At 37.5% G+C, this 23798-nt stretch overlaps 1 protein-coding gene across 22 annotated transcripts in view; it reads left to right on the top strand.

Moving 5' to 3' along the window:
• Window positions 1–23798, top strand: part of LOC144964461 (uncharacterized) — a 94200-nt gene that overhangs the window by 68779 nt on the left and 1623 nt on the right. For 4 of the 22 annotated variants that reach the window (XM_078898782.1, XM_078898789.1, XM_078898788.1 and 1 more), the window contains exon 3: window positions 16741–20313. The exons of 3 other annotated variants lie outside the window; for them this stretch is intronic. In XM_078898782.1, the coding sequence (XP_078754908.1) occupies window positions 16741–17156 (416 nt within the window). In that variant the 3' untranslated portion in view covers window positions 17157–20313. 15 more of the 22 variants (XM_078898799.1, XM_078898798.1, XM_078898797.1 and 12 more) reach the window with 10 other exon arrangements.

Raw genomic sequence — 23798 nt, 5'->3', positions numbered from 1 at the left:
AGGGACGTACTTGCTGTGTCTTCTATACTCCTATACCCGTTTTCCAATTGCTTTTCGTGTTGCATGCTCCGTAAAACGCTTAAAAACAAACAAAAAAACAGGGTCACGTTACCAAAACTGCTGGCTGGGGTACCCGACCTCCCATAGTGGGTAGGGAGGTACATACTGTGTCTTCTATCCCCCTATATTTGTTTTCCAACATGCTTTCTGTCTTTGTCTTGGAATGAGATTACACTCGAGCACGGAAATCTCCAACAAATCAGGACTGGGCCTATTTGTTTGAGATTTCCATGTGGAGTAGTTTACAGAGGGTATGAGGGAGGTAAATGTGGATGGTCTTGATAAAAGTCATATTATGTATAAGGATAACTCTGTATTGTGAACTCTGTCAAGAGTCGATAGTGAGACAATTCAATTTCCTTTTCTCGGCCATCTTTTACAAAATTATGAAGTGTTTTCACTGGTGTTGTGTTTAGTGCATCTTGTCTTGTTCAAGTTCTATTACAGAAATGGAATGACAACTCCCACTGCGTGCGCTTGATAAAAAGACAAAGCCAGCATATCGCATTGATTACACACTCAGCACGCAACATCATTACCAACGAATCCGGTACATAAAATCACTACTACTATCACTTAACACCTCTTACCCAGAGCAGGCTAAAGAGAGAGGGAGGGCATTGGTCTCACTCCATCCTTAATTGTTTGTATCATTTTAATATGTAACAGTTACTGCCTAAAGCAATCGCTGCCAAGTCTCCTGTCCCTGCGGTACTGGTCATTTATTTGCGATGGTAGATTAAGTACCATTAAGTGAGATAACGATGGAGTCATGGGTGGTGTGCGGGTGCGTAAGATGCCCAGGGGAACATTTTAAAAAATCGACTTAACCGAAAATCAACTTAACCGGAGTGTAATCAAATGAGCAAAAATGCCTGTAGACAAAGCAAGCCAATCTAGAATAAGTATGCCCCTTCATGTCGCGCTTTCCGATGACGTTGCTTGGACACATCGAATTGACCAGAGAAGTAGTGGTCACGCTTCTTGTAAATCACCGAGACTGAATTGGCTGATTTTCTGTCGCATGCCAGACTTTTCAACTGCATCGGTCAGCTCAATCTTGCTATTCAACTAAAGACTAAAGGGTTGTCGACCATCTGTTTGCCATTGTAGTTGTAGACTTCACTTGAATTCTTGATAAAATTGATACTAAGAGATAGATACGATTAGATTTTAGCTGTTAAATCTTGACTTGAAGTTATGACGATGTAAAATATGAGATGGATAGATCAAAGCTATTGGATAATGCTTATTACATTGAGCACGGATGTCAAACAAAGCACCTACGTCACATTGGTGTGCAGCAATAGTTCCGGATATTCTTAACCAATGAAAATTCTTACTGTTAGCTTTTTTAACTAATGGAAAAGTCCACTCTGGATAATTGCAACACCTTGGGATCAGCTAAAATGTTGGATTAACCGAAGTTGAGTTTCCTGCCCGCGATTGCAATATTTTACACATATATATGCTAAACTCAAACAAGTAGTTGTAAACAAAGTTCTTAGTCCATCACTGACATAGCAATTTGATTGAAACAAAAACCATATGGCATTCCTGTATTCATTTTGACAAGCAAAAAAAGCTTTGGTGCAAGTCGACATCTTATTCAGATTGGATTAACTTCCACTCTTTTGTTCTCAACATTTGTAAGAGTCAAAGAGATTAGCTGTGATGAGAGACAATAAGCTCTTACCAAACTCGTTTGTCACAATGCACAGTAGTCAATCCCAAAACAAAGGATAAATCTCAGTCTCTCTTTACACGCTGTCATTGTCTACCTGTTGTAAAATCTATGTCCATCCCCCTCGCCTCATATTTAATGGCCACAGGTGACACCACAAACCCATACTACAAAGCCCTGCCCTCTTTTGTCTCAAATAGAATGGCGACACACTACAGTAGCATTATATCCTGCTCACTCTCGATTTTTCACCTGTCACGATTTCTTCCATGATGAAATTTAATCATGATATTTTGTTTGATTGATTTATTGAATTTACCACTTTTTTAAGACGAAAATTTGTTGCGATTAACCAAAGTTTGTTGCAATTAACCAGTGACTTTTATATAGAATTAATTCCGTTTCTTGGGAAATGTTGCGATAAACCGAAAGTTGCGATTATCCGGAGTGGACTGTACTTGTTTATTTGTGATTTTATTGTGGGTATGAGTGAAAAGATCATTGACTTATGCTGAGTGTTGTTGTTTTGTTTTTTTACTACTGTTATATAGGAAGAATGGAGAGGGACCAATAAAAAAAATCGACTTAAGCAATGTCGAGTATTCAGAGTGCATTGTACTTGATTTTACTAAGTCGCCTATCCATTGTGCAATACTGGGTGAGGTATTTTGTCCTCCTATAGTGGGCAGGGAGGTCACTTGCTGTGTCTTTTATCCTCCTAAATCTGTTTTCCAACTTGCTCTCTGTTTTTGTCTCGGAATGAGACTACTTGGTTTTGTCCTGGCCGGAGGGAAATAGTCAAATGTATAGTTATATTTTTGGGAAATGATATTTTAATTCTTTATAGATCATCAATTTGTTATGTAGTATAATTTCTGATTTGAATAGGATTTGTAAGCATTTGAGTGGAATCTTTTTGGTGGGATCCTGTGCCCTGGATGAGAACCTTTAGGTGATCTCAAACTGTATACTGATAGAGTGCTCACGGACCATACAGCTGTTCCCGATTTGAACTAGTTCCCCCTTTTTTAGACTTTTCTCGTGAGTTTTTTGGTGCAAATCTATATTATAATTTTTTACTATCCCATTTTCTTCCCTTTTTACTGGTGCTGAAATGACCTAACTGTTGTAAAACCCTGAAAAACAAATCAACAAAGCATTGCGCAATACGTTGCATTTTACTTTTAACTGTTACAAGATTGCCATTTATATATTATTATATTTTGATAAAATTTGCAAAACAACATCGGTGAGAGTGATGAGAGGAATAGAAATTGATTGTGAATTAAATGCAACATGATTTGGAAATTTTCCCTTTTCTCTTGTGCCAGGTCAACAATTTGAAAGGAATATTTCTGCTTCACCATTTCAAAATGATCCGACTTGGAACTCATCTCAACAATCTTCGCAGGCACTTCCTCATCAAGCCGAGGGTTATCCTTTTATCCAATGCAAATTTTGCCCGCAACGTTTCATGGCAAGATCGGAACATTACAGGCATATCTCCACTGTTCATCGTCAACATAGGGAATTTAAATGCTCCTTTTGCTCTAAATGCTATTTTACCATATCTGGCCTAAAGAGTCATGAGGCAGAACATTCCCAGAAAAGATTTAATTGTGAAATATGTGGGAGAGCATTTCCACTAAGATACCGACTTCAGAGGCACTACAAAAGTCACAAGTGCCTACTCTGTACATATTGTTCACACGTGAGTAAATCAAGCGAGGAGTTTAATCACCACGTGTTACATTGTACATTTAGGCATAAGTAATTATGAATTTGAAAGGATTAGTCTTATCAAAGACTAGTGAAAAACCTAAATGTTAACGGGTGACTTAAATTCAAGTGGGATTTAGTGTGACTCTATTTTATCTTTCCTCCATCCCAGATGGCCCTTCACATTATATCTCAAGTCTACAACAACCAACCTTCCGAGACAGCGGCCCAGAGGACTATAACTTGGCTCACCAGGCTCATCCTGGCCAAGGATTTTTATCCAGGAAGATGTGCAAATTCTGCTCCAAAGTTTTCTCCACCCGTCATCTCTATCACAAACACATGGCCACGACGCATAGAGATATTATGCCTTTTAGCTGTTCAATATGTGACAAAGTATTTTTTTCCGATTCTGGTTTGAAGAACCACCAACTCAGTGATCACGGAGAGAAAAGATTTTCTTGTCAGCTATGCCATGTCAGATTCAAGCGGAAAGATCATGTACAAAGTCACCTTAGAAGATTTCATAAGATGATCCCTTGTGGTAATTGTCCATATGTCACCGACGATCAACTCGACTTTAATCAGCACATTCTGCATTGTCAAAAAAGAACAGTTTATTGAAAATCATTTGAAATGCTATGATGTTGATATTCCAGACAAATAACCACAACTTGTCTCCAAAACATTTCATTTGTGCTTATTCAGTTATGACTTCTCTTTGTTTACTTTAGGCATTTTGGGCCAGTTTGCCAAACAGGATTTTTAAAAAATTTCACACTGTCAACAATAATACCCGGATTTTGGATATTCACATGCATTTGATTTCCATCCAGGATTCTAATTCTAAGAGCCCGTGGTCATTTTGTCAATCCACTCATTATTCAATTCTTCAGTTTTTTTAAAAATTACATGCTGGACAGCTGTACTCCTCTTTTCTTTTTTGAGTGGACGGAGGAAAACGGAACCCCAATTTCAGTGTGCATTTTGTGTCAAGGAATTCATGACAGCGGCAGCTTTAAATAGCACATGGGTTTTTAATGTATTATTTATCTGCAAGATGTGTAAGAAAAGATTCAAACGAGAGTATCAAATACCTTTGACAAATCAAGAGTTTATCAACTTGTGTAAATTCCTTTCCTATGGAGAGAAAATTCCATCGTATATTCCTTCTTTGTAAACAATTTTTTTTTAAAATCATAAACTTTCCCATCCATCAATCATATTGAAATGGCATAGGGAAAAAAAAAGAGAGAGCAAAGTTAATTATTTCATCAAATGGACTGAGATAAGTTCTACATCTTATCTTATTCAGCATAATAGTTATTTCCCAAAAGATATTAGGACATGACTCCAGTGTGTTTTTATCTTTCCTCCATCCCAGATGGCCCTTCACATTATATCTCAAGTCTACCACAACCAACCTTCCGAGACGCCGGCCCAGAGGATTATAACTTGGCTCACCCTGGCCAAGGATTTTTATCCAGGAAGATGTGCAAATTCTGCTCCAAAGTTTTCTCCACTCGTCATCTTTATCACAGACACATGGCCACGACGCATAGAAATATCATGCCTTTTAGCTGTTCAATTTGTGACAAGGTCTTTTTTTCTGATTCTGGGTTGAAGAAACATTATGTCAGTGACCACGGAGAGAAAAGATTTTCATGTCAGATCTGTGGAATAAAGTTCTATCGCAAGGACCATGTACAAAGTCACATTAGAAAATTTCATAAGATGATTCCTTGTGTCAATTGTTCATTTGTCACGGAGAACGAACAGGACTTCAGTCAGCACGTCCTTCGTTGTCAGAAGCAGTAAATTTGTGGAACAGTTCAATTTCACTGGATTCAGTCTTATTTTTTACAGTTTTTAAATATAAAATCTTATCTCTTTTTTTTTTGTTGTTGTTGTAATTAATAGGAACATGACATGGTTTATTGATTGAAATTGTAATTAAAATTACCTCTACACGTTATTCGCCTATGAATCACTTCATGTCTTTTGAAATTTAAGAAAGTGGGGAGCAGGCATGGTGAAAGATAAGATCTGGAAAAGTTTCTATGAAATGGTGCCAGACAAAGCACGAAAGAATAATACTAGAAAAAATCTTGTATTCAGTCTTCCTCGATGGGATTTTGTTTTTTCCTTGTGTTTTTCTTTCTTGCTTTGTCTGGCACCCTTTCATACACACTTGTTCAGCTGGGTGGGGTTCCTGACCTCCCATAGTGGACAGGGGGGTACATACTGTGTCTTCTAACCCCTTATATCTGTTTTCCAACATGTTTTCTATCTTTGTCTTGGAATGAGATTACTTGGTTTTGTCCAGGCCCTGGCTGGGAGGGAAACAGTCAAATGCATAGTTATTGTTTTGGGAGATGATATATTATTATATTTGTTATTTTTAATGTATAATGTAAGCATTTGAGTGTATTCCTTTTTGTTGGATATTGTGCTTGTGTCCGGATGAGACTTATAGGTGATCTTAAACTAAGTACACTGATGGTTTGCTCTTGGAATCAACATCTGATCCCTATTTGTTCCCTGTTCCCCTTTGTCTTTTTCTCAGGGGTTTTAATTGTAATTCTAGAATTTGACTATCCCATTTTCTTTCTTTTTACTGGCGCTGATATGACCTAAATGTGTTACAAGCGCTGTAAAACCCTTAAAAACAATAAACAAACAAACACTTGTTCAGATCTTCATTTCTTTTTAAAAATTGGTCAACCTAGATATTTTTCAATTTTTTATTTTTTTAAATTATTTTTTTTTTCAACAGGTGATTCTGTGCATGCCAATCCTTGGCATTCAGATATATTTAGTTCTTCACCTAGAACATCCAGAGCGTCAGGATCGGGTTTGCATTTTAACCAGTCACACCATCCTTCCTCTCTGTACTGTAACTTCTGTCCCCAAACGTTTGATTCACGTGTGGTACTTCACAACCATCAAATAATGTGCCATCGTGATGAGATGCCATTTCAATGTACCGTTTGCGACAAGGCCTTCATGACTGAAGCAGTCTTAAAACAGCATATGGACGGACACGGCGAAAGGAAATTCGTTTGCCCGATATGTGACATGAAATTCAAGAGAAAATGCCATTGTCATTCACATATCAAATCTCGACACAAGAGGTTTCCTTGTATACATTGCTCGGAGATATTATCCAGTAAAGAAGAATACCATCAGCATTTGATCCAGTGTCAATGACAATGGTCAAAACCCAGGAGTTAACCATTCTTGCTCCAAATCTATCTGGACATTTTTCTGGTCAACATTTTAAATTCTCATGGAGTTAAATGTGTGCTTAAAGCCGTATTGTTTTATTTTAAAAATTTCTTTTTTTTTACAGTGGATCAAAACAATATCTATGCTCTTTCTCATTCAAATAAAATGGAGCAAAAAGTTTCATTTAAAATTTCTTTTTTTTTGGTTGAAATATCGTAAATATGGGCAAAAAGCAAAATGAACTCCATGTTTTGCTTTGTCAATTGGATGTCCTTTATTCTAGAAATTTCAGGAATTCTGGATATTATTATTTTCCATAGCTTTCCAACAGCAGCTTTAGACTAATACCCTTGATGTTGACTTCTTCTTTATTTCTTGGACTTTATTTTCCAATATCCTAGGATACCTTCTGAACTAAATTGAATTGTTCATTGTAGATAAAGAAAAAAAATAATTTTACTTGGAATAATTTGGTGTGGGGAAGACTGCAAGAATTTTTACTTTTATTCAAAAGATAATTGTTCAGAATGTATATCATCTCATTTTTTAAAATAGAATGTACACAGTTAGAACAGATAGGGTAACAACATTATGAAACCAGGGACTTGGAAGTTTCTGTTCCAGTCCGTCGATCTGCTACTGCTAACAATTTTAAAGTGTCTGCCTGGGTGGGGTTCCTACCTCCCATAGTGGGCAGGGAGGTACTTATTGTGTCTTCTATCCCCCTATATTGTTTTCCAACTTGCATTCTGTCTTTGTCTTGGAATGAGACAGTCAAATGCATAGTTATTGTTTTGGGAGATGATATCTTTTTCCTTGTAAATCATCTCTCTGTTATGTATTATTATATTTGTTATAATTTATAGTGTAAGCATTTGAGTGTGTTCCTCTTAGTGGGGGCCGTGCATGTGTCCGGATGAGACTTATTGGTGATCTCAAACTAAGTACATTGAAGATATGCTCTTAGAATCTACATCTGATCCCTATTTGTTCCCAGTTCCCCTTTGTCTTACTTTTTCTTGGATGCTTTAATTGTAATTCTAGAACTTTTTACTACCCCATTTTCTTCCTTTTTACTGATGCTGATATAACCTAAATGTGTTACAAGCGCCGTAAAACCCTTAAAAACAAAAACAAAGTGTCTGCAGGAATGTGAACTCCTGTAGAAATTGTAAATAAACATTTTTAAATAACAAATATGTAACGATTATGGTTTTATATAATTTTATTACAACAGTATTAACATGATTTAGGAGCTATGGCCTCTCAAGGCCGATAAATATTGATAAAAGCTAGAGACGGGCGCTTAAATGGCCTAAATAGTGTTGAAAGTGCTGAAATCATCTCAGAAAGATTATGTGTTGGAAATGATCTGATTGGGAAGGGGAAGCGGGTAGCCTTTTTTTTTTTTAATGCTATAGTGTATACTGTAAATCAATTTTGAATGGGTATGTGATGTATAATTGATCTGAGTGGATGGGATAGGGATGATGATGGATGAATGGACATTTTTGTTTTTATTTTAAAAATTGTTTTAAAATTCTCTGCTGGGTGGGGTTCGCGAGTGGGCACGGAGATACTTGCTGTGCCCTCTATCCCCTTGTGTCTGTATTCCAATTGCTTCCTGTCTTTGTCTTGGAATGAGATCATTGAGTTTTGTCCTTATCTTACTCTTGTGCTTTAAATTGTGATCTATAATTTTTAAAACCTTTTTTTGTAACTATCCCATTTGCTTCCTTTTTACTGCCGCTGAAATCACCTAATTGTGCTGCAAGCACCATAATAATAATGAGTAATAATAATAATAATAATAATAATAATAATAGTAATAATAATAATGCTGAAAATGTATATGTTTAGCGCTATAAACTCATAAAAACAAACAAGGAAGATGGAAACAGATGTATGCCTTTCTGATTTGATATATTATTACAATGATTTGAGTGTTTTCACTTTTGTTAGGATCCTGTGCATGTTTTGATGGGACTTTTTTGTGTGTTTTTATACTTAGTCTAGAAACACGAGATGCTATGATTTTCTTCTGTTTGTAATTTATTATTTTTAAAATTTCTTAGACACTTATTGGTGCAGATAAAGCTAAGTTATAAATCCACTTATCTTTCTCGCTGATTTATCTTAAGACAACCCAAAATGGTAGAAATCTATGTTCATTTGCTTTGTTGATTTTAGTTTGTCCCAACTATCTGGAGCCTCTGTGGCGTTATGGTAGCGTGTCTGACTGGAAATCAGAAGGTCTGAGGTTTGATCCCCAGTCGAGGCTGACTGTTTTTTTGGGAGATTTGTTTTCTTGTATTTTTCTTTCTTACTTTGTCTACACCTTTCATACACACTTTGTTCAGTTCTTTATCTTACATCAGTACCTGCTCCTTAATTTCTTAATTTGATTTTAGTTTAGTTCATTGTTTTGAAATTGTCATATCAATTTTGTGTGGCTCTTTGTTCTTGTTCTAGAATAAGAGGATTTTGTTTTGTCCAGACTATGGATAGGATCTTGTATCATGATGGAGTCAGTCAGTCTAGTGGAGTAAACCATTTCTTTGAGGATTTATTTAGAAATCATCTATTTGTCTCCTTCCCTTTCCTCATAGAGATCCAATGCTTAGTGTCAATGTGAGACTTTGAATGGTCTCGACATAAAGATCGATTTCTGCCGGCTGGGTGGGGTTCCTGACCTCCCATAGTGGGCAGGGGGGTACATACTGTGTCTTCTATCCCCTTATATCTGTTTTCCAACATGCTTTCTGTCTTTGTCTTGGAATGAGATTACTTGGTTTTGTCCTGATCCTGGCCAGATGCCCTGGCTGAGAGGGAAACAGTCGCATGTATAGTTAGTTTTGGGAGATGATATTTTTTTCATTGTAAAAAATCTCTCTGTGATGCACTATATTATGCTTTCTTTATATTATATATGATTTGTAAAACATTTGAGTGTGTTCCTCTTAGCGGGGACCTGTGCTTGTGTCTGGATGAGACTTTTAGTGATCTCAAACTACGTACTTTGATAGAGTGCTTTTGGAATCTACACCTGTTTCTTATTTGAACCAATTCCCCTTTGTCTTCCCTTTTCTTGGATGCTTTATTTTAATTCAGAACTTTTTACTATCCCATTTTCTTCCTTTTTACTGGCGCTGATATGACCTTAATGTGTTGCAAGCACCGTAAAACTCTTAAAAACAAACAAAAACAAAACAAGATTTCTGCCGGGGTTTGCTAATGTGATTCTGCTATTGCAAAAATGTTTCGATTATTTCTTTCCTCAACTTTCTATAATATAAACAATTATATCAATGCTTCTATTTTTACGTTGATTGTATTACAAGATGAGTCTGAAATGATCATTCCTAGTGAAAAAGGATTGTTTATTTATTTCTGGGTGGGGATCCTGACCTCCCATAGTGGGCAGGGAGGTATTTGCTGTGTCTGTTTTCCAATTGCTTTCTTTGTCTTGGAATGAGATTACTTGGTTTTGTCCTGACCCTGGCCGGAGTCCTTGACTGGGAGGGAAAAAGTCAAATGTATAGTTATAGTTTTGGGAGATTTTTTTCCTTTTAATTCATCTCTCTGTTTTGTATTATTTTTTTATTTTTAACATATGATCTGTAAACATATTTGGGTATTCCTCTTAGTGGGGACCTGTGCTGGTGTATGGTTGAGACTTTTAGGTGATCTCAAACTGGGTACACTGATAGTGTGCTCTTGGAATCTAAATCTATTCCCTATTTGAACAGATTCCTCTTTGTCTTACTTTTTCTTCAAGCCCTTTTCATTGTACATCAAGAATATCTTTACTTCCAATTTTCTTCCTTTTTACTGGCGCTGATATGACCTAAATGTGTTGCAAGCGTTGTAAAACCGTTAAAAACAAACAAACCAAACAAGCACATTTATTTTTGTTTCAGAAGAAAATTCCAGTGGAACGATAAGGAGTGGTATGGATGACAGTGATTCCTATTCCAACTATGATGCAGGTCAAGTCTACAGTCCTGGAAATTTCCAAACTCCCTGCAGATACTGCTCAGCGCTGTTGTATTCTGATAAACTTTACCAATTACATTTGTCCCAACATCATGGAGACAAACTGCCATTTACGTGTACCATTTGTTCCAGGGGTTTTTTCACTCCCGCTGGGTTGAGACGTCACATTAAGGATCACGATAGCACTCCCATCCCCTGCCCACTATGCAGTATGACCTTTAAGAGGAGACAATATATGTTTTATCATGTCAAACGAATCCACAATGTCTCCCTTTGTCAAAGGTGTGACCAGACTTTCTCATCGTCTTATCAATTAAATTGTCACTTGAAAGATTGCCCAAAAGCTAAATCTTATTTACTCTAAGGATGAAATGATTGCTCAAAAGCTACATTTCATTTACACTAAGGATGAAACGATTGTCCAAAAACTAAATCTCATTTACTCTAAGGATGAATTGCTCTAAGTATCAAATCTTACTTTTCAGGATCAGGCTCTAATGCACGTGTGGACAGAAACTACTCCCGGTACGATCCCCTGACATGCCCTTACTGCCATCTGCAGTGTAAAACCAGGACCTTCCTCTACAATCATTTTTCCGAGCAACATCGCCAAGAACTGCCATTTCGATGCCACCTCTGTCACAAGGGATTCCAGTGGCTTTCAGGATTAAGTCGACATAAAAGGATTCATGATCAACAAATATTTTCCTGCCCGTATTGCTATAAGAATTTTACAGTTAAGAGCACACTGGACAATCATTTACAATCTTTTCATAAAGTATGAAATTGTTGAAATACCATCATATCTGGAGCTCATCAATATATAAATTTTTTTTTTTTTGTGCGTGTTATCTTCAAAGTGTTGATAAAACTTGATGATTAGATAAGATATCAAACCCTTGTGTGTTTTCAGGTTCTTCGTACCATGGAGATTCAAGTCAACAAGTTGAATATTCCCAATGGAACACGCAAAGGAATGAAGTGAGACACAGGAGCTACCCAGACAGTAGGGAGCAGCAGCCTCCGTTTCGTCATCAAATTTTGTGTCGAGAGTGTGGTGCTGAATTCGACAGTGATTATTTATACAGAAATCATCTTCAAAAGGAGCATAATAGGAAAATCTTTGCATGTTCGCAGTGTGGCAAAACATTTCTTAGCATCAACGGACTGAAGCACCATAAACGTACACATTCGGGATATCGGTTCCAGTGTCCTCATTGTGAAAAAACATTTATCCATAAACATCACTTGGGGGATCATATGAAAATGAAACATAGATTTCTGAACAATTAGTGTATCATTACATCATATATTCTCACATATATATATATATTATGTATAGCTTTTATCATCAGTTTCTGTCCAATGATTGCTCATCATTTTTATATTTCAGACACACACAATTTCATGGCCGGTAGTATCCCCCATCTTTCCAGATCATTCAAAGATTCACAAATACCTCACCTCAGTAGTAGTGGCATCAACAGGGACACCAATGAACATGACTTTTATTCACAAGCATCTATCTTCAAATGTCAGATTTGCAACGACGTTCTCCCGACACGCAAAGACTTCAGCAAACATATGACCAATTTCCACTATGAAAGTTTACCCTACGAGTGTGAACAATGCGGTAAACGCCTCTTCAGTGAATCTGGTCTCATCCACCACCGGCGTCTCCATTTGGGGATTCGTTTCACATGTCCTGATTGTGGCAAGTCATTCCAGCACAAACATCACTTGAAGGATCACATTCGGATGAAGCATTGGAATTGGAGGAATTCTCAAAACAGATAGAATTGTCAGTGGAGGTGGAGGAATTGTCAAACAGATAGAATTTTCATTGGAGGTGGAGGAATTGTCAAACAGATAGAATTGTCAGTGGAGGTGGAGGAATTGTCAAACAGATAGAATTGTCAGTGGAGGTGGAGGAATTGTCAAACAGATAGAATTTTCATTGGAGGTGGAGGAATTCTCAAAACAGATAGAATTGTCAGTGGAGGTGGAGGAATTGTCAAACAGATAGAATTTTCATTGGATGTGGAGGAATTGTCAAACAGATAGAATTTTCATTGGAGGTGGAGGAATTGTCAAACAGATAGAATTGTCAGTGGAGGTGGAGGAATTGTCAAACAGATAGAATTTTCATTGGAGGTGGAGGAATTGTCAAACAGATAGAATTGTCAGTGGAGGTGGAGGAATTGTCAAACAGATAGAATTTTCATTGGAGGTGGAGGAATTCTCAAAACAGATAGAATTGTCAGTGGAGGTGGAGGAATTGTCAAACAGATAGAATTTTCATTGGATGTGGAGGAATTGTCAAATCAGATATAATTGTCATTGGAGGTGGAGGAATTGTCAAAACAGATATACTTGTCATTGGAGGTGGAGGAATTGTCAAAACAGATAGAACTGTCAGTTCGCTGCGTTCCTTTGGCGGTTTTTTAAAAAACATTTCGTACACCTTGTCATGACTAAAGAAGTAAACATTCTGTAACACTGTGTTTGAGACAGAACTTCTTGATTTTAAAATATTGCTTCATCTCTTTCCAATTTCAGACAAGTTGTTACCAGACAGACCATCAGGCTCATTCGAGGCATTAAATCCTCCAACACCTGGCAATTTTCTAGAGTGTGCCATCTGTTTTCAAATGCTACAAACTCGTTCATCTTATCAGCAACACATGATTAAAGTCCATTATGACGAATTGCCCTTCCAATGCCCTGTGCTCTCTTGCGGGAAGAAATTTTTCAGTGAGTCGGGATTAAATCATCACAAGACGGACCACACAGGAAGGCAGTTTACCTGCACGATCTGCCACACCAAGTTCAAACACAAACATCATCTGAAAAGACATCTGCGCGCTTTGCACAAGAAGATCATTTGTTCAACGTGCAACGAGTTATTTTGTAGTGAGACAGAAACTGCTCTTTACCAGGGTCACATTTTGAGTTGCTCAGCCACCACCTTTCTGTCACATCATCTTGACATTCCAAGTGGAGCTCAGTGGTGATGGAGAATTATTTCCCCTTAGTTATAATACATAGTTCAAAACCTCAGAGAGGATGACGTTATCAATACCAGAACTTTTTTTGACAAATTGGGTTAGGTTTTAATTGATGGGGAAACAAGAGGATTTCACCTCCCGTGGTGAGTGGAGAGGTCATTGTTGCTTTGTCACTTCTATTCCCCTTGTATCTTGTTTTCTTGGCTGTTTTCTGCCTTTGTATTGGAATGAGATTACATGGTTGTAAATCATCTCTGTGTTATGTACTGTTACATTTTTTTGTTTTAAATGTATAATTGCTTATAAACATTTGGGAGTATTCCTCTCGGTGGGTTCTCTATAAGACTTGTAGGTGATCTCAAACTAAGAACACTGATCACTGATGGTGTGCTCTTGGAATCTACATCTGTTCCCTATATGAACCATTCCCCTTTGTCTTACTTTTCTCGTGTGCTTTCAATTGTAAACTTTTTTTCGACTATCCCATTCTCTTTCTATTTTACTGGCGCTGAAATGACTTAAATGTGTCGCACAAACCCAGTAAAACCCTTTTTAAAAAAACAAAAGATAGACAACCTGACCACTTAGACATACTAAACATCACATTCAAATACAAATTCTTTTGTCTACTGCAATGTGTTGTGAGGAATCCCCTGCGATATGCTGCTTGTATTCTCAGATCCGTCATCGTCGTGAACCTTGCAGTTGCAGAGATCACGTTTTGAAGAGCTCTGTTGAAAACTTTTCTTGTCAATTGGAAGGTATATTCAATTTTTATGGATTCCATGTGTGAGAATTGTCTTAAATTTTTTGAAATAACATATGTGCATTATGTTTTATGATGTGTGTGTGAGAGAGAGAGAGAGAGAGAGAGAGAGAGAGAGAGAGAGAGAGAGAGAGAGAGAGAGAGAGTTGTATTCATATCTCCATTCATGTTCATGTTGTGTATGAATGAAATCAAATTTATATGATATTGTACCAGTGTACATTAACTTTGTTATTTTTTAATGTCATTGTAACGCACCCAAAGCCTGTTTTACATAGCAGGATAAGCTGCGTTTAACAAGTGTTATCATTATTATCATTATCATTAATATTCAATGAGGTCTTTGGAAATGGGCCTTCTGTCTCGCTGGATGCGACGTCGGTCTGGCAACAAAAAATAACAAATGAATTTCTATGAAGTTTATTTTAATTACTTCTGTACAGAAGCCTTTGACGACACTGTATCTTTTGGGTATGTTTTTATTTTGTTTTGTTTTGTTGTTTGTTGGGGGTTTTTTCAGGGTTGTTGGGGGGGGGGGGGGGGGGGGGGGATGAGGTGTGTTTTAAATCCAAAACTTTTCACAAATCAGAAATAAAATTCACTCAAATCATCATCTTAAGTTAGTCTCTCTCTCTCTCTCTCTCTCTCTCTCTCTCTCTCTCTCTCTCTCTCTCTCTCTCTCTCTCTCTCTCTCTCTTCGCTCTCTCTCACTCTCTCTCTCTCTCTCACTCTCTCTCTCTCTCTCTCTCTTCCTCTCTCTCTCTCTCTCACTCTCTCTCTTCCTCTCTCTCTCTCTCTCTCTCTCTCTCTCTCTCTCTCTCTCTCTCTCTCTCTCTCTCTCTCTCTCTCTCTCTTCCTGGGTGGGGATCCTGACCTCCCATAGTGGGCAGGGGGGTACATACTGTGTCTTCTATCCCCTTATATCTGTTTTCCAACTTGCTTTCTGTCTTTGTCTTGGCATGAGATTACTTGGTTTTGTCCTGGCCCTGGCCGGAGTCCTAGATAATAATAATAATAATAATAATTGAGCTTTTATATAGCGCAATATCCACTAAACGTGCTCAAAGCGCTTTACAAGGGGTCCCTGGTCAACAGCAACACATAACATGTGGGACGAGACATGACGCCTGTTAGGCGATATTACAATTTTTCGGACAAAGACAACGCTGTTAACGGCCAGGTACTCATTTTACACCTGAGTACGGTGAGAGAATGTGAGTAAAGAGTCTTTTCTAAGGACTCAACTATGCGTCGAGCGAGGCTCGAACCGAGGACCTTCCGATCCGAAAGCGAGTGTCATACCACTAGACCACATAGCCGCACAATGGGAGGGAAACAGTCAAATGCATAGTTATTGTTTTGGGAGATGATATTTTTTTCCTTGTAAATCATCTCTCTGTAATGTATTATTATTTTAATGTATAATGTAGGCATTTGAGTGTATTCCTCTTTGTTGGATTTTGTGCTTGTGTCTGGATGATACTTATAGGTGATCTCAAACTAGGTGCATTGGTGGTATGCTCTTGGAATCTACATCTGATCCCTATTTGTTCCCAGTTCCCCTATGTCTTACTTTTTCTTGGGTGCTTTAATTGTAATTCTAAAACTTTTTACTGTCCCATTTTCTTCCTTTTTACTGGCGCTGATATAACCTAAATGTGTTGCAAGCGCCGTAAAACCCTTAAAAATAAAAAAATAAATAATAATCTCTCTCTCTTCCTCCTTCGCTCCTCTCTCTCTCTCTCTCTCTCTCTCTCTCTCTCTCTCTCTCTCTCTTTCTCTCTCTCTCTCTCTCTCTCTCTCTCTCTCTTTCTCTCTCTCTCTCTCTTTTCTCTCTCTCTCTCTGCTATACGTAGCATTTCACTCGCGTCTACCAACTCTCATCCATCTTGCCTTTCACCAATAGTGAGAATTCTGTACAAGATAGTGTAGCATCATTCTAGCATGGTAACACGCCTTTTTAAAAAAAAGGTTTTACAAGAAGCGCTTGTATGTGATAAACTTGAGCAAAAACAAACGATGCAAATCGAGTGAGAACAAACAAATGGGATGACATCGTGTTAAGAAGAGAAATTGTAATTTATGTTTTTTTCTAAAAGTAAAAGGATTGGATTTCCTGTTAGTGTCACAGCACACATAGATCAAAGATTTTGTCCGATCATTTTCATGTCTACAGTATATAACTTCCTTAAATGTTAAAAAGGACATTTGCGGTTTCACTGAAAAAGACTGGTTTGAGTGAAAAAGACTCGTGATCACTTCTCTGTTTTTCTCTCCAGACAACCCAGCCATGAATATGAATTTACCGGATGACATGCAGCAGACTTGGAATAGCCCTGATACATGGGGGGATTCCTCTACGTCATCTGCTCTCAAGTGTCCAGCTTGCCCGGCTCAGTTTCCAATGGCATTTTACTTGGACCGCCACATTTCCGAAATGCACGGGCGCATGATGCCGTTTTGTTGTCGTCTTTGCGGCAAAGGCTACCGCAATCAAAATGCTCTTAGATTTCATTTACAAGCTCATGCGGGAAGAACGTTCAAGTGTTCCTACTGTGACTCTAAATTCAAGTTAAAACACCATTTAAAGACTCGCATATCTGGAAAACACAATATGGTTTTTTGCTCCAAGTGTTTGGTCTCATTCAAAACAGAACAAGAATATAAGGAACATAAGAGAACGTATTGCGGATGATATGAATATGAATAATTCATTTCTTTTTTTTTGTTTTTGGTGTAGTAGTTGTTATTCTGGGTGGGGTTCCTGATCTTCCATAGTGAGCAGGGAGGTACTTACTGTATCTTCTATCCCCCTATATCTGTTTTCCAATTTGCTTTCTGTCTTTGTCTTAGAATGAGATTACTTGGTTTTGTCCTGGCTTTGGCCGGATACCCTTGCTGAGAGGGAAACAGTCAAATTTATAGTTGGTTTTGGGAGATATTTTTTTCCTTGTCAAACATCTCTCTGTTATGCACTGCATTATGTTTTGTTTACATATCATTTATGATTTGTAAGCATGTGAGTGTATCCCTCTTAGCGAAGACCCGTGCTTGTGTCTGGATGAGACTTTTAGGTGATCTCAAACTAAGTACTTTGATAGTGTGCTCTTGGAATCTACATCTGTTTCCTATTTGAACCATTTCCCCTTTGTCTTACCTTTTCTTTGGTGCTTTATTTGTAATTTTAGAACTTATTATTATCCCATTTTCTTCCTTTTTACTGGTGCAAATATGACCTCAATGTGTTACAAGCACCGTAAAACCCTTAAAAACAAAAACATAGTAGCTGTTATTGTATTCCTGCCCTTTTTTTTCTGTTTCTAAAGCCTTTATCGTCTATCATCTATTTTACGTCTTATCTCATCTACCAGAGGGGCACCAGCATTATATGCCACATCAAGTTCTCTCATACCAGAGTCTGCCCAATAGGAACCAGGACATCTCCTTTCAGTGCTCCCATTGTCCTTTTGTAGGTGGCGACCAGACAAGTCTCAATCGCCACATTTCTCAATCCCACCCGCACCTGATGCCTTTCAGATGCGATAAATGTTCGAAAGGATTTATGAGTCAAAACGGGTTACGATACCACGCGGAAGGGCACGAAGGAGAGAGGAAGTTTGTTTGTACGGTCTGCGGCAGTCGGTTCAGGTTGAAACACCACCTGAAGAGCCACATGAAGTTGAGGCATAAGATGAAGCCTTGTGCCTACTGCAACGGTTGGTTTTCATTGCAGGAGTTTGACCAACACATTCCATCTTGCACACATTGAACATATTATTCTGGGTGGTGTTCCTGACCTCCCATAGTGGGCAGGGGGGTACATACTATGTCTTCTATCCCTTTATATCTGTTTTCCAACATGCTTTCTGTCTTTTTCTTGGAATGAGATTACTTGGTTTTGTCCTGGCCCTGGTCGGAGTCCTTGCTGGGAGGGAAACAGTCAAATGCATAGTTATTGTTTTGGGAGATGATATTTTTTTCCTTGTAAATCATCTCTCTGTTATGCATTATTATATTTATTTTAAATGTATAATGTAAGCATTTGAGTGTATTCCTCTTTGTTGGATTTTGTGCTTTTGTCCGGATGAGACTTGTAGGTGATCTCAAACTAAGTACATTGGTGGTATGCTCTTGGAATCTACATCTAATCCCTATTTGTTCCAGTTCCCCTTTGTCTTACTTTCTCTTGGGTGCTTTAATTGTAATTCTAGAACTTTTTACTATCCCATTTTCTTCCTTTTTACTGGCGCTGATATAACCTAAATGTGTTGCAAGCGCCGTAAAACCCTTAAAAACAAACAAAGAATCGAACATATTATTCACTCAAACCTCTTTATCTGGGTGGGGTCCCATATTTGACAGGGAGGTACTTGCTGTGTCTTCTATCCCCCTATATCTTTTTTCTAACTTGCTTACTGTCTTTGTCTTGGACTTTGAATGAGATTGCTTGGGTTTTGTCCTGACCCTGGCCGGATGCCCTGGCTGAGAGGGAAACAATCAAATGTATAGTCAAGAGTTATGAGAGATTATTTTTTTCTCCCCCCCCCCCCTCCCCCTGTAAATCATCTGTTATGCACTAATTTTTTTTAGTTACATATTATATATAATTTGGAAACATTTGAGTGTGTTCCTCTTAGTGAGGATTTGACTTATGTCTGGATGAGACTTTTAGCTGATCTCAAACTAAGTACTTTGATAGTGTGCTCTTGGAATCTGTATCTGTTTCCTACTCGAACCAATACCCCTTTGTAATTTAATGCTTTAATTGTATTTCTAAAACCTTTTACTATCGCAGTTTCTTCCTGTGTACTTGCGCTGATATGACCTTAATGTGTTGCAAGAGCCGTAAAACCCTAAAAAACAAACAAATACTTTTTCTATTAGTGCCTTTGATGTCAGACCTACAACTATCCCCCTATCCATAGTGGGCAGGGAGGTACTAACTGTGTCTTCTATCCCCCTATATCTGTTTTCCAATTTGCTTTCTGTCTTTGCCTTGGAATGAGATTACTTAGTTTTGCCCTGGCCGTAGTGCTTGGCTGAGAGTGAAACAGTCAAATGCATAGTTATTGTTTTTGGGAGATGATATTTTTTTCCTTGTAAATCATCTCTCATATGTATTGTTATGTTTATTATTTTGAATGTATAATGTAAGCATTTGAGTGTATTCCTCTTTGTGGGATCTTGTGCTGGTGTATGGGTGAGACATTTAGGTGATCTCAAACTAAGTACATTGATGGCGAGCTCTTGGAATATACATCTGTTCCATATTTCAACCACTCCCCTTTGTCTTACTTTTTTCCTCAAGTCCTTTTTTTTTTGTACATCTATAATATTTTCACTATCAAATTTTCTTCCTTTTTACTGGCGCTGATATGACCTAAATGTGTTGCAAGGGCCGTAAAACCTTTAAAAACAAACAAAAACAATATCCCCTTATCATCTCTTTTTGTTTACTGGCGCTGAAATGGCCTAAGAGTGTTGCAATGGCCGTAAAAACATAAAAAAACAAAAACTGCATTTTATTATGTACCATGTATGTTCGGACTCACCTTTTTTTAAAAATTATGATAAATAAATGTTGTTTTATTGATCAGTATATTGCTAATTTCCATATTCTGTAATTACCATTTAATTTTTAGTGCTCATTAAAATATTTTTTCTTTTTAGAATTTTTAAACACATGCATTATTTGATTACGATTATGATATGTAATGATAAACACATTTTGAAACTGTTGAAATCATATTGTTTTTCTCTTAATTTTTAAACAGACTGCATTATATAATTGATTACAATTATGATGATGATTGTGAACCTGTTGAAATAAAGTTGTTGATGCTCGACATATTTATCAATGTTTCACTTTACTATTTTAAAAAATGAACGTTTATATCGCGCAATATCCACTAAACGTGCTCAAAGCGCTTTACAAGGGGTCCCTGGCCAACAGCAACAATGTAGGACGAGACATGACGCCTGTTAGGCGATATTACAAGTTTTTTTGACAGAGACAACGCTGTTAACGGTCAGGTACTCATTTACACCCGAGTACGATGAGAATGTGAGTAACAAGCCTTCTCCTAGGACTCAACTATGCGCCGAGCGAGTCTCGAACCCAGGACCTTCTGATCCGAAAGCGAGTGTCATATCATAAGACCACATAGGCACACTATTTAACTTATTCGACTGGGTGGGGTTCCCTACCTCCATAGTGGGCAGGGAGGTATTTACTGTGTCTTCTATCCCCTTTAAGTGTTTTCCAACATGCTTTCTGTCTTTGTCTTGGTATGAGATTGCTTGGTTTTGACCTGGCCCTGGTCGGATGTCCTGACTGAGAGGGAAACAGTCAAATGTTTAGTTAGTTTTGGGAGATGATATTTTTTTCCTTGTAAATCATCTCTCTGTTATGAACTGGATTATGTTTGTTTACGTGTTATATATGATTTGTAAACATTTGAGTGTGTTCCTCTTAGTAGGGACCTGTGCTTGTGTCTGGATGAGACTTTTAGTGATCTCAAACTAAGTACTTTGATAGAGTGCTTTTGGAATCTACACCTGTTTCTTATTTGAACCAATTCCCCTTTGTCTTACCTTTTCTTGGGTGCTTTATTGTAATTCTTGAACCTTTTTACTATCCCATTTTCTTCCTTTTTACTGGCGCTGATATGACCTTAATGTGTTGCAAGCGCCGTAAAACCCTTAAAAACATAAAACAAACATTGTACTTTGTATACATTTGAGTGTGTCCTTTATAACGAGATTCTTTCTTTTCTTCTGGGTGGGATTCCTGACCTGCCATAGTAGGCAGGGAGGACTTGCTGTGTCTTCTATTCCCCGGTATGTTATCCAATTGCTTTCTGTCTTTGTCTTGGAATGAGGTTTACGATTACTATTACTACACACATGCAGTTAAAACCGCTAGTTTTAGTCAACAACCTAACGCTTTGCTTTCCGGTCTAACTGACGGGTTTGCTTTCATTTCTAGCTGATGATTCTAATACGATTCAATAATCTGATGTCACTTCCGCCCAGCAACCAGCAGCTCGGTTCATCATATTGGCTCGAACTTTTTCACATATCATATGATCAGAATGTATAAAAGTAAAAACATGATTTGATTTATAATTTTTTTCTCTTCTGGATACACTATTATGCTCGTCGGAGAAGTAAGTTCATACGGGCGGTGATGGAGATTATGGCGTCCGCCATTGTTCCGATAGTTTAGAACCAGTTACTATGCGTCATTACGAGGGAAGTGACGTCACGACTGTTGAACCATGGAGCCTGTATCCACAATTACTATTAATACATGTATTGCTAGCTCTATTACATTCAAATTGCCCAAATGTGATCAATTAAGTGTCGCTCTTCATCCTTTTCTTTAGTCTTAATTTAATTAACTGGGTGGGGTCTTTGACCTCCCATGGTGGGCAGGAGGTCGCGCGGTGTCTTCTATACCATTATATCTGTTTTCCGAGTTGCTTTCTGTCTTTGTCTTGGAATGGGATTACTTGGTTTTGTCCCGCCCTGGCTGGAGTCCTTGACTGTGAGGGAAACAGTCAAATGTCTAGTTATTGTTTTGGGAGATGATTTTTTTCCTTGTAAATCATCTCCCTGTTATGTATTGTTATATGATATATTGTTATGTCGTTTTTAATGTATAATGTACGCATTTTAGTGTGTTCCTCTTAGTGGGATCCTGTGCTTGTGTCTGGATGAGACTGGTGATCTCAAACTAAGTACAATGACAGTATGCTCTTGGAATCTACATCTGTTCCCTATTTGTACCATTCTCTTTTGTCTTACTTTTTCTTGGGTGCTTTAATTTTAATTGTAAGTCTAGAATTTGACTATCCCATTTCCTTCCTTTTTACTGGCGATGATATAACCCAAATGTGTTGCACGCGCCGTGAAACCCTTAAAAACAAACAACATTCAAATTGCCAAAAAATGATCCATTCATTAAGTGTCGCTTTTTAACACTTCTAGAACATTTCAATATCTGAAAAAACTCAATTAATTATCTTTTACCTCTTCATCCTTTTCTTTATCCAAAATGTGATTAAAACAAACTAAATAGTGCATGGATATTTTCAGAAATCACCAACTGATTGGAGTACACAGCCCAGTGGTGAATTCATTTCTCCATTTCATTACGTACACAGCCCAGTGGTGCATTCATTTCTCCATTTCATTACGTACACAGCCCAGTGGTGCATTAATTTCCTATTTCATTACGTACACAGCCCAGTGGTGCATTCATTTCTCCATTTCATTACGTACACAGCCCAGTGGTGCATTCATTTCTCCATTTCATTACGTACACAGCCCAGTGGTGAATTCATTTCTCCGTTTCATTACGTATTTCAGACTACGAACGTCTCAACAGTTACCCCGACAGCCACAGGAATCACTCTTGGAACGACCCCTGGAAGTCATCTCTCGAAATGGCTACCACCAGCACCACCTCCAATCACTATGCGTGCAGTCTGTGTCCTCGCAGCTTCACAACCAAGGGCGGCTTGAGACAGCACCACAAATGTCACCAGCAACCACAGTTCAAGTGCGACCGATGTGGATCTCGATTCAAGTTTAAACACCACCTCAAACGACACAAGATGTTTCCTGCCCGATGTCTTCCTGACTACAATTACTTTCAAAAACCTTTTCACACATAAGAATAAGATCCAAACAAAATAATTTTTAAAAGCGTAAGTCTTCATCGTAATATTCTAGAATTTGATGTAAAGAATTAAGGATGGTTTCGAACTGTTTTCTTTTAATTATTTGTTTATTATTTTGTTTTTGATTTCTCACACTGCTCCATTTTATTATTATTATTATTATTATTATTATTATTATTATTATTATTATTATTATTATTATTATTATTATTATTATTATTATTATTATTATTATTATTATTATTAGTTTTTCTTTATTTTCTTTCTTTATTTTTTTTTTGGGGGGGGGGGGGTTGATTTCTCATAGTTTCATTTACTCACCTGCTGGTCATGTGAAAGCAAATTTTTATTTATTCAAAATAATTCCCCACTTATTGGTGATTTAGAGATGGTGCTCTTAAGCTCATTGGAATACGACGACAACAATAACAACACCAACAACAATGTTTTTTCTGAAGTTAGGAACCTCCACCCCTCCCCCAAATATTTATGAATTTTATGTTCTTGTAAACTTTTTATATCTAGGTGCGTGATCTTATATTCATTGCTCTGTCATTTTCCTTTTCTTAAATGTATAGGCCCCAAAATTGACATAACATGTACGAAGCATTGAATTCCCTCTTTTAGAAAATATTAATTAAGAAATTACG

Source organism: Berghia stephanieae, chromosome 2 (genome assembly GCF_034508935.2).
Source record: "Berghia stephanieae isolate SIO BIC M18660-M18661 chromosome 2, UCSD_Bste_1.3, whole genome shotgun sequence".
NCBI classification, from domain to species: Eukaryota; Metazoa; Mollusca; class Gastropoda; order Nudibranchia; family Aeolidiidae; genus Berghia; species Berghia stephanieae.
The sequence above is the reverse complement of the archived record's forward strand: the minus strand, read 5'-3'. Positions and strand labels throughout refer to the sequence as shown.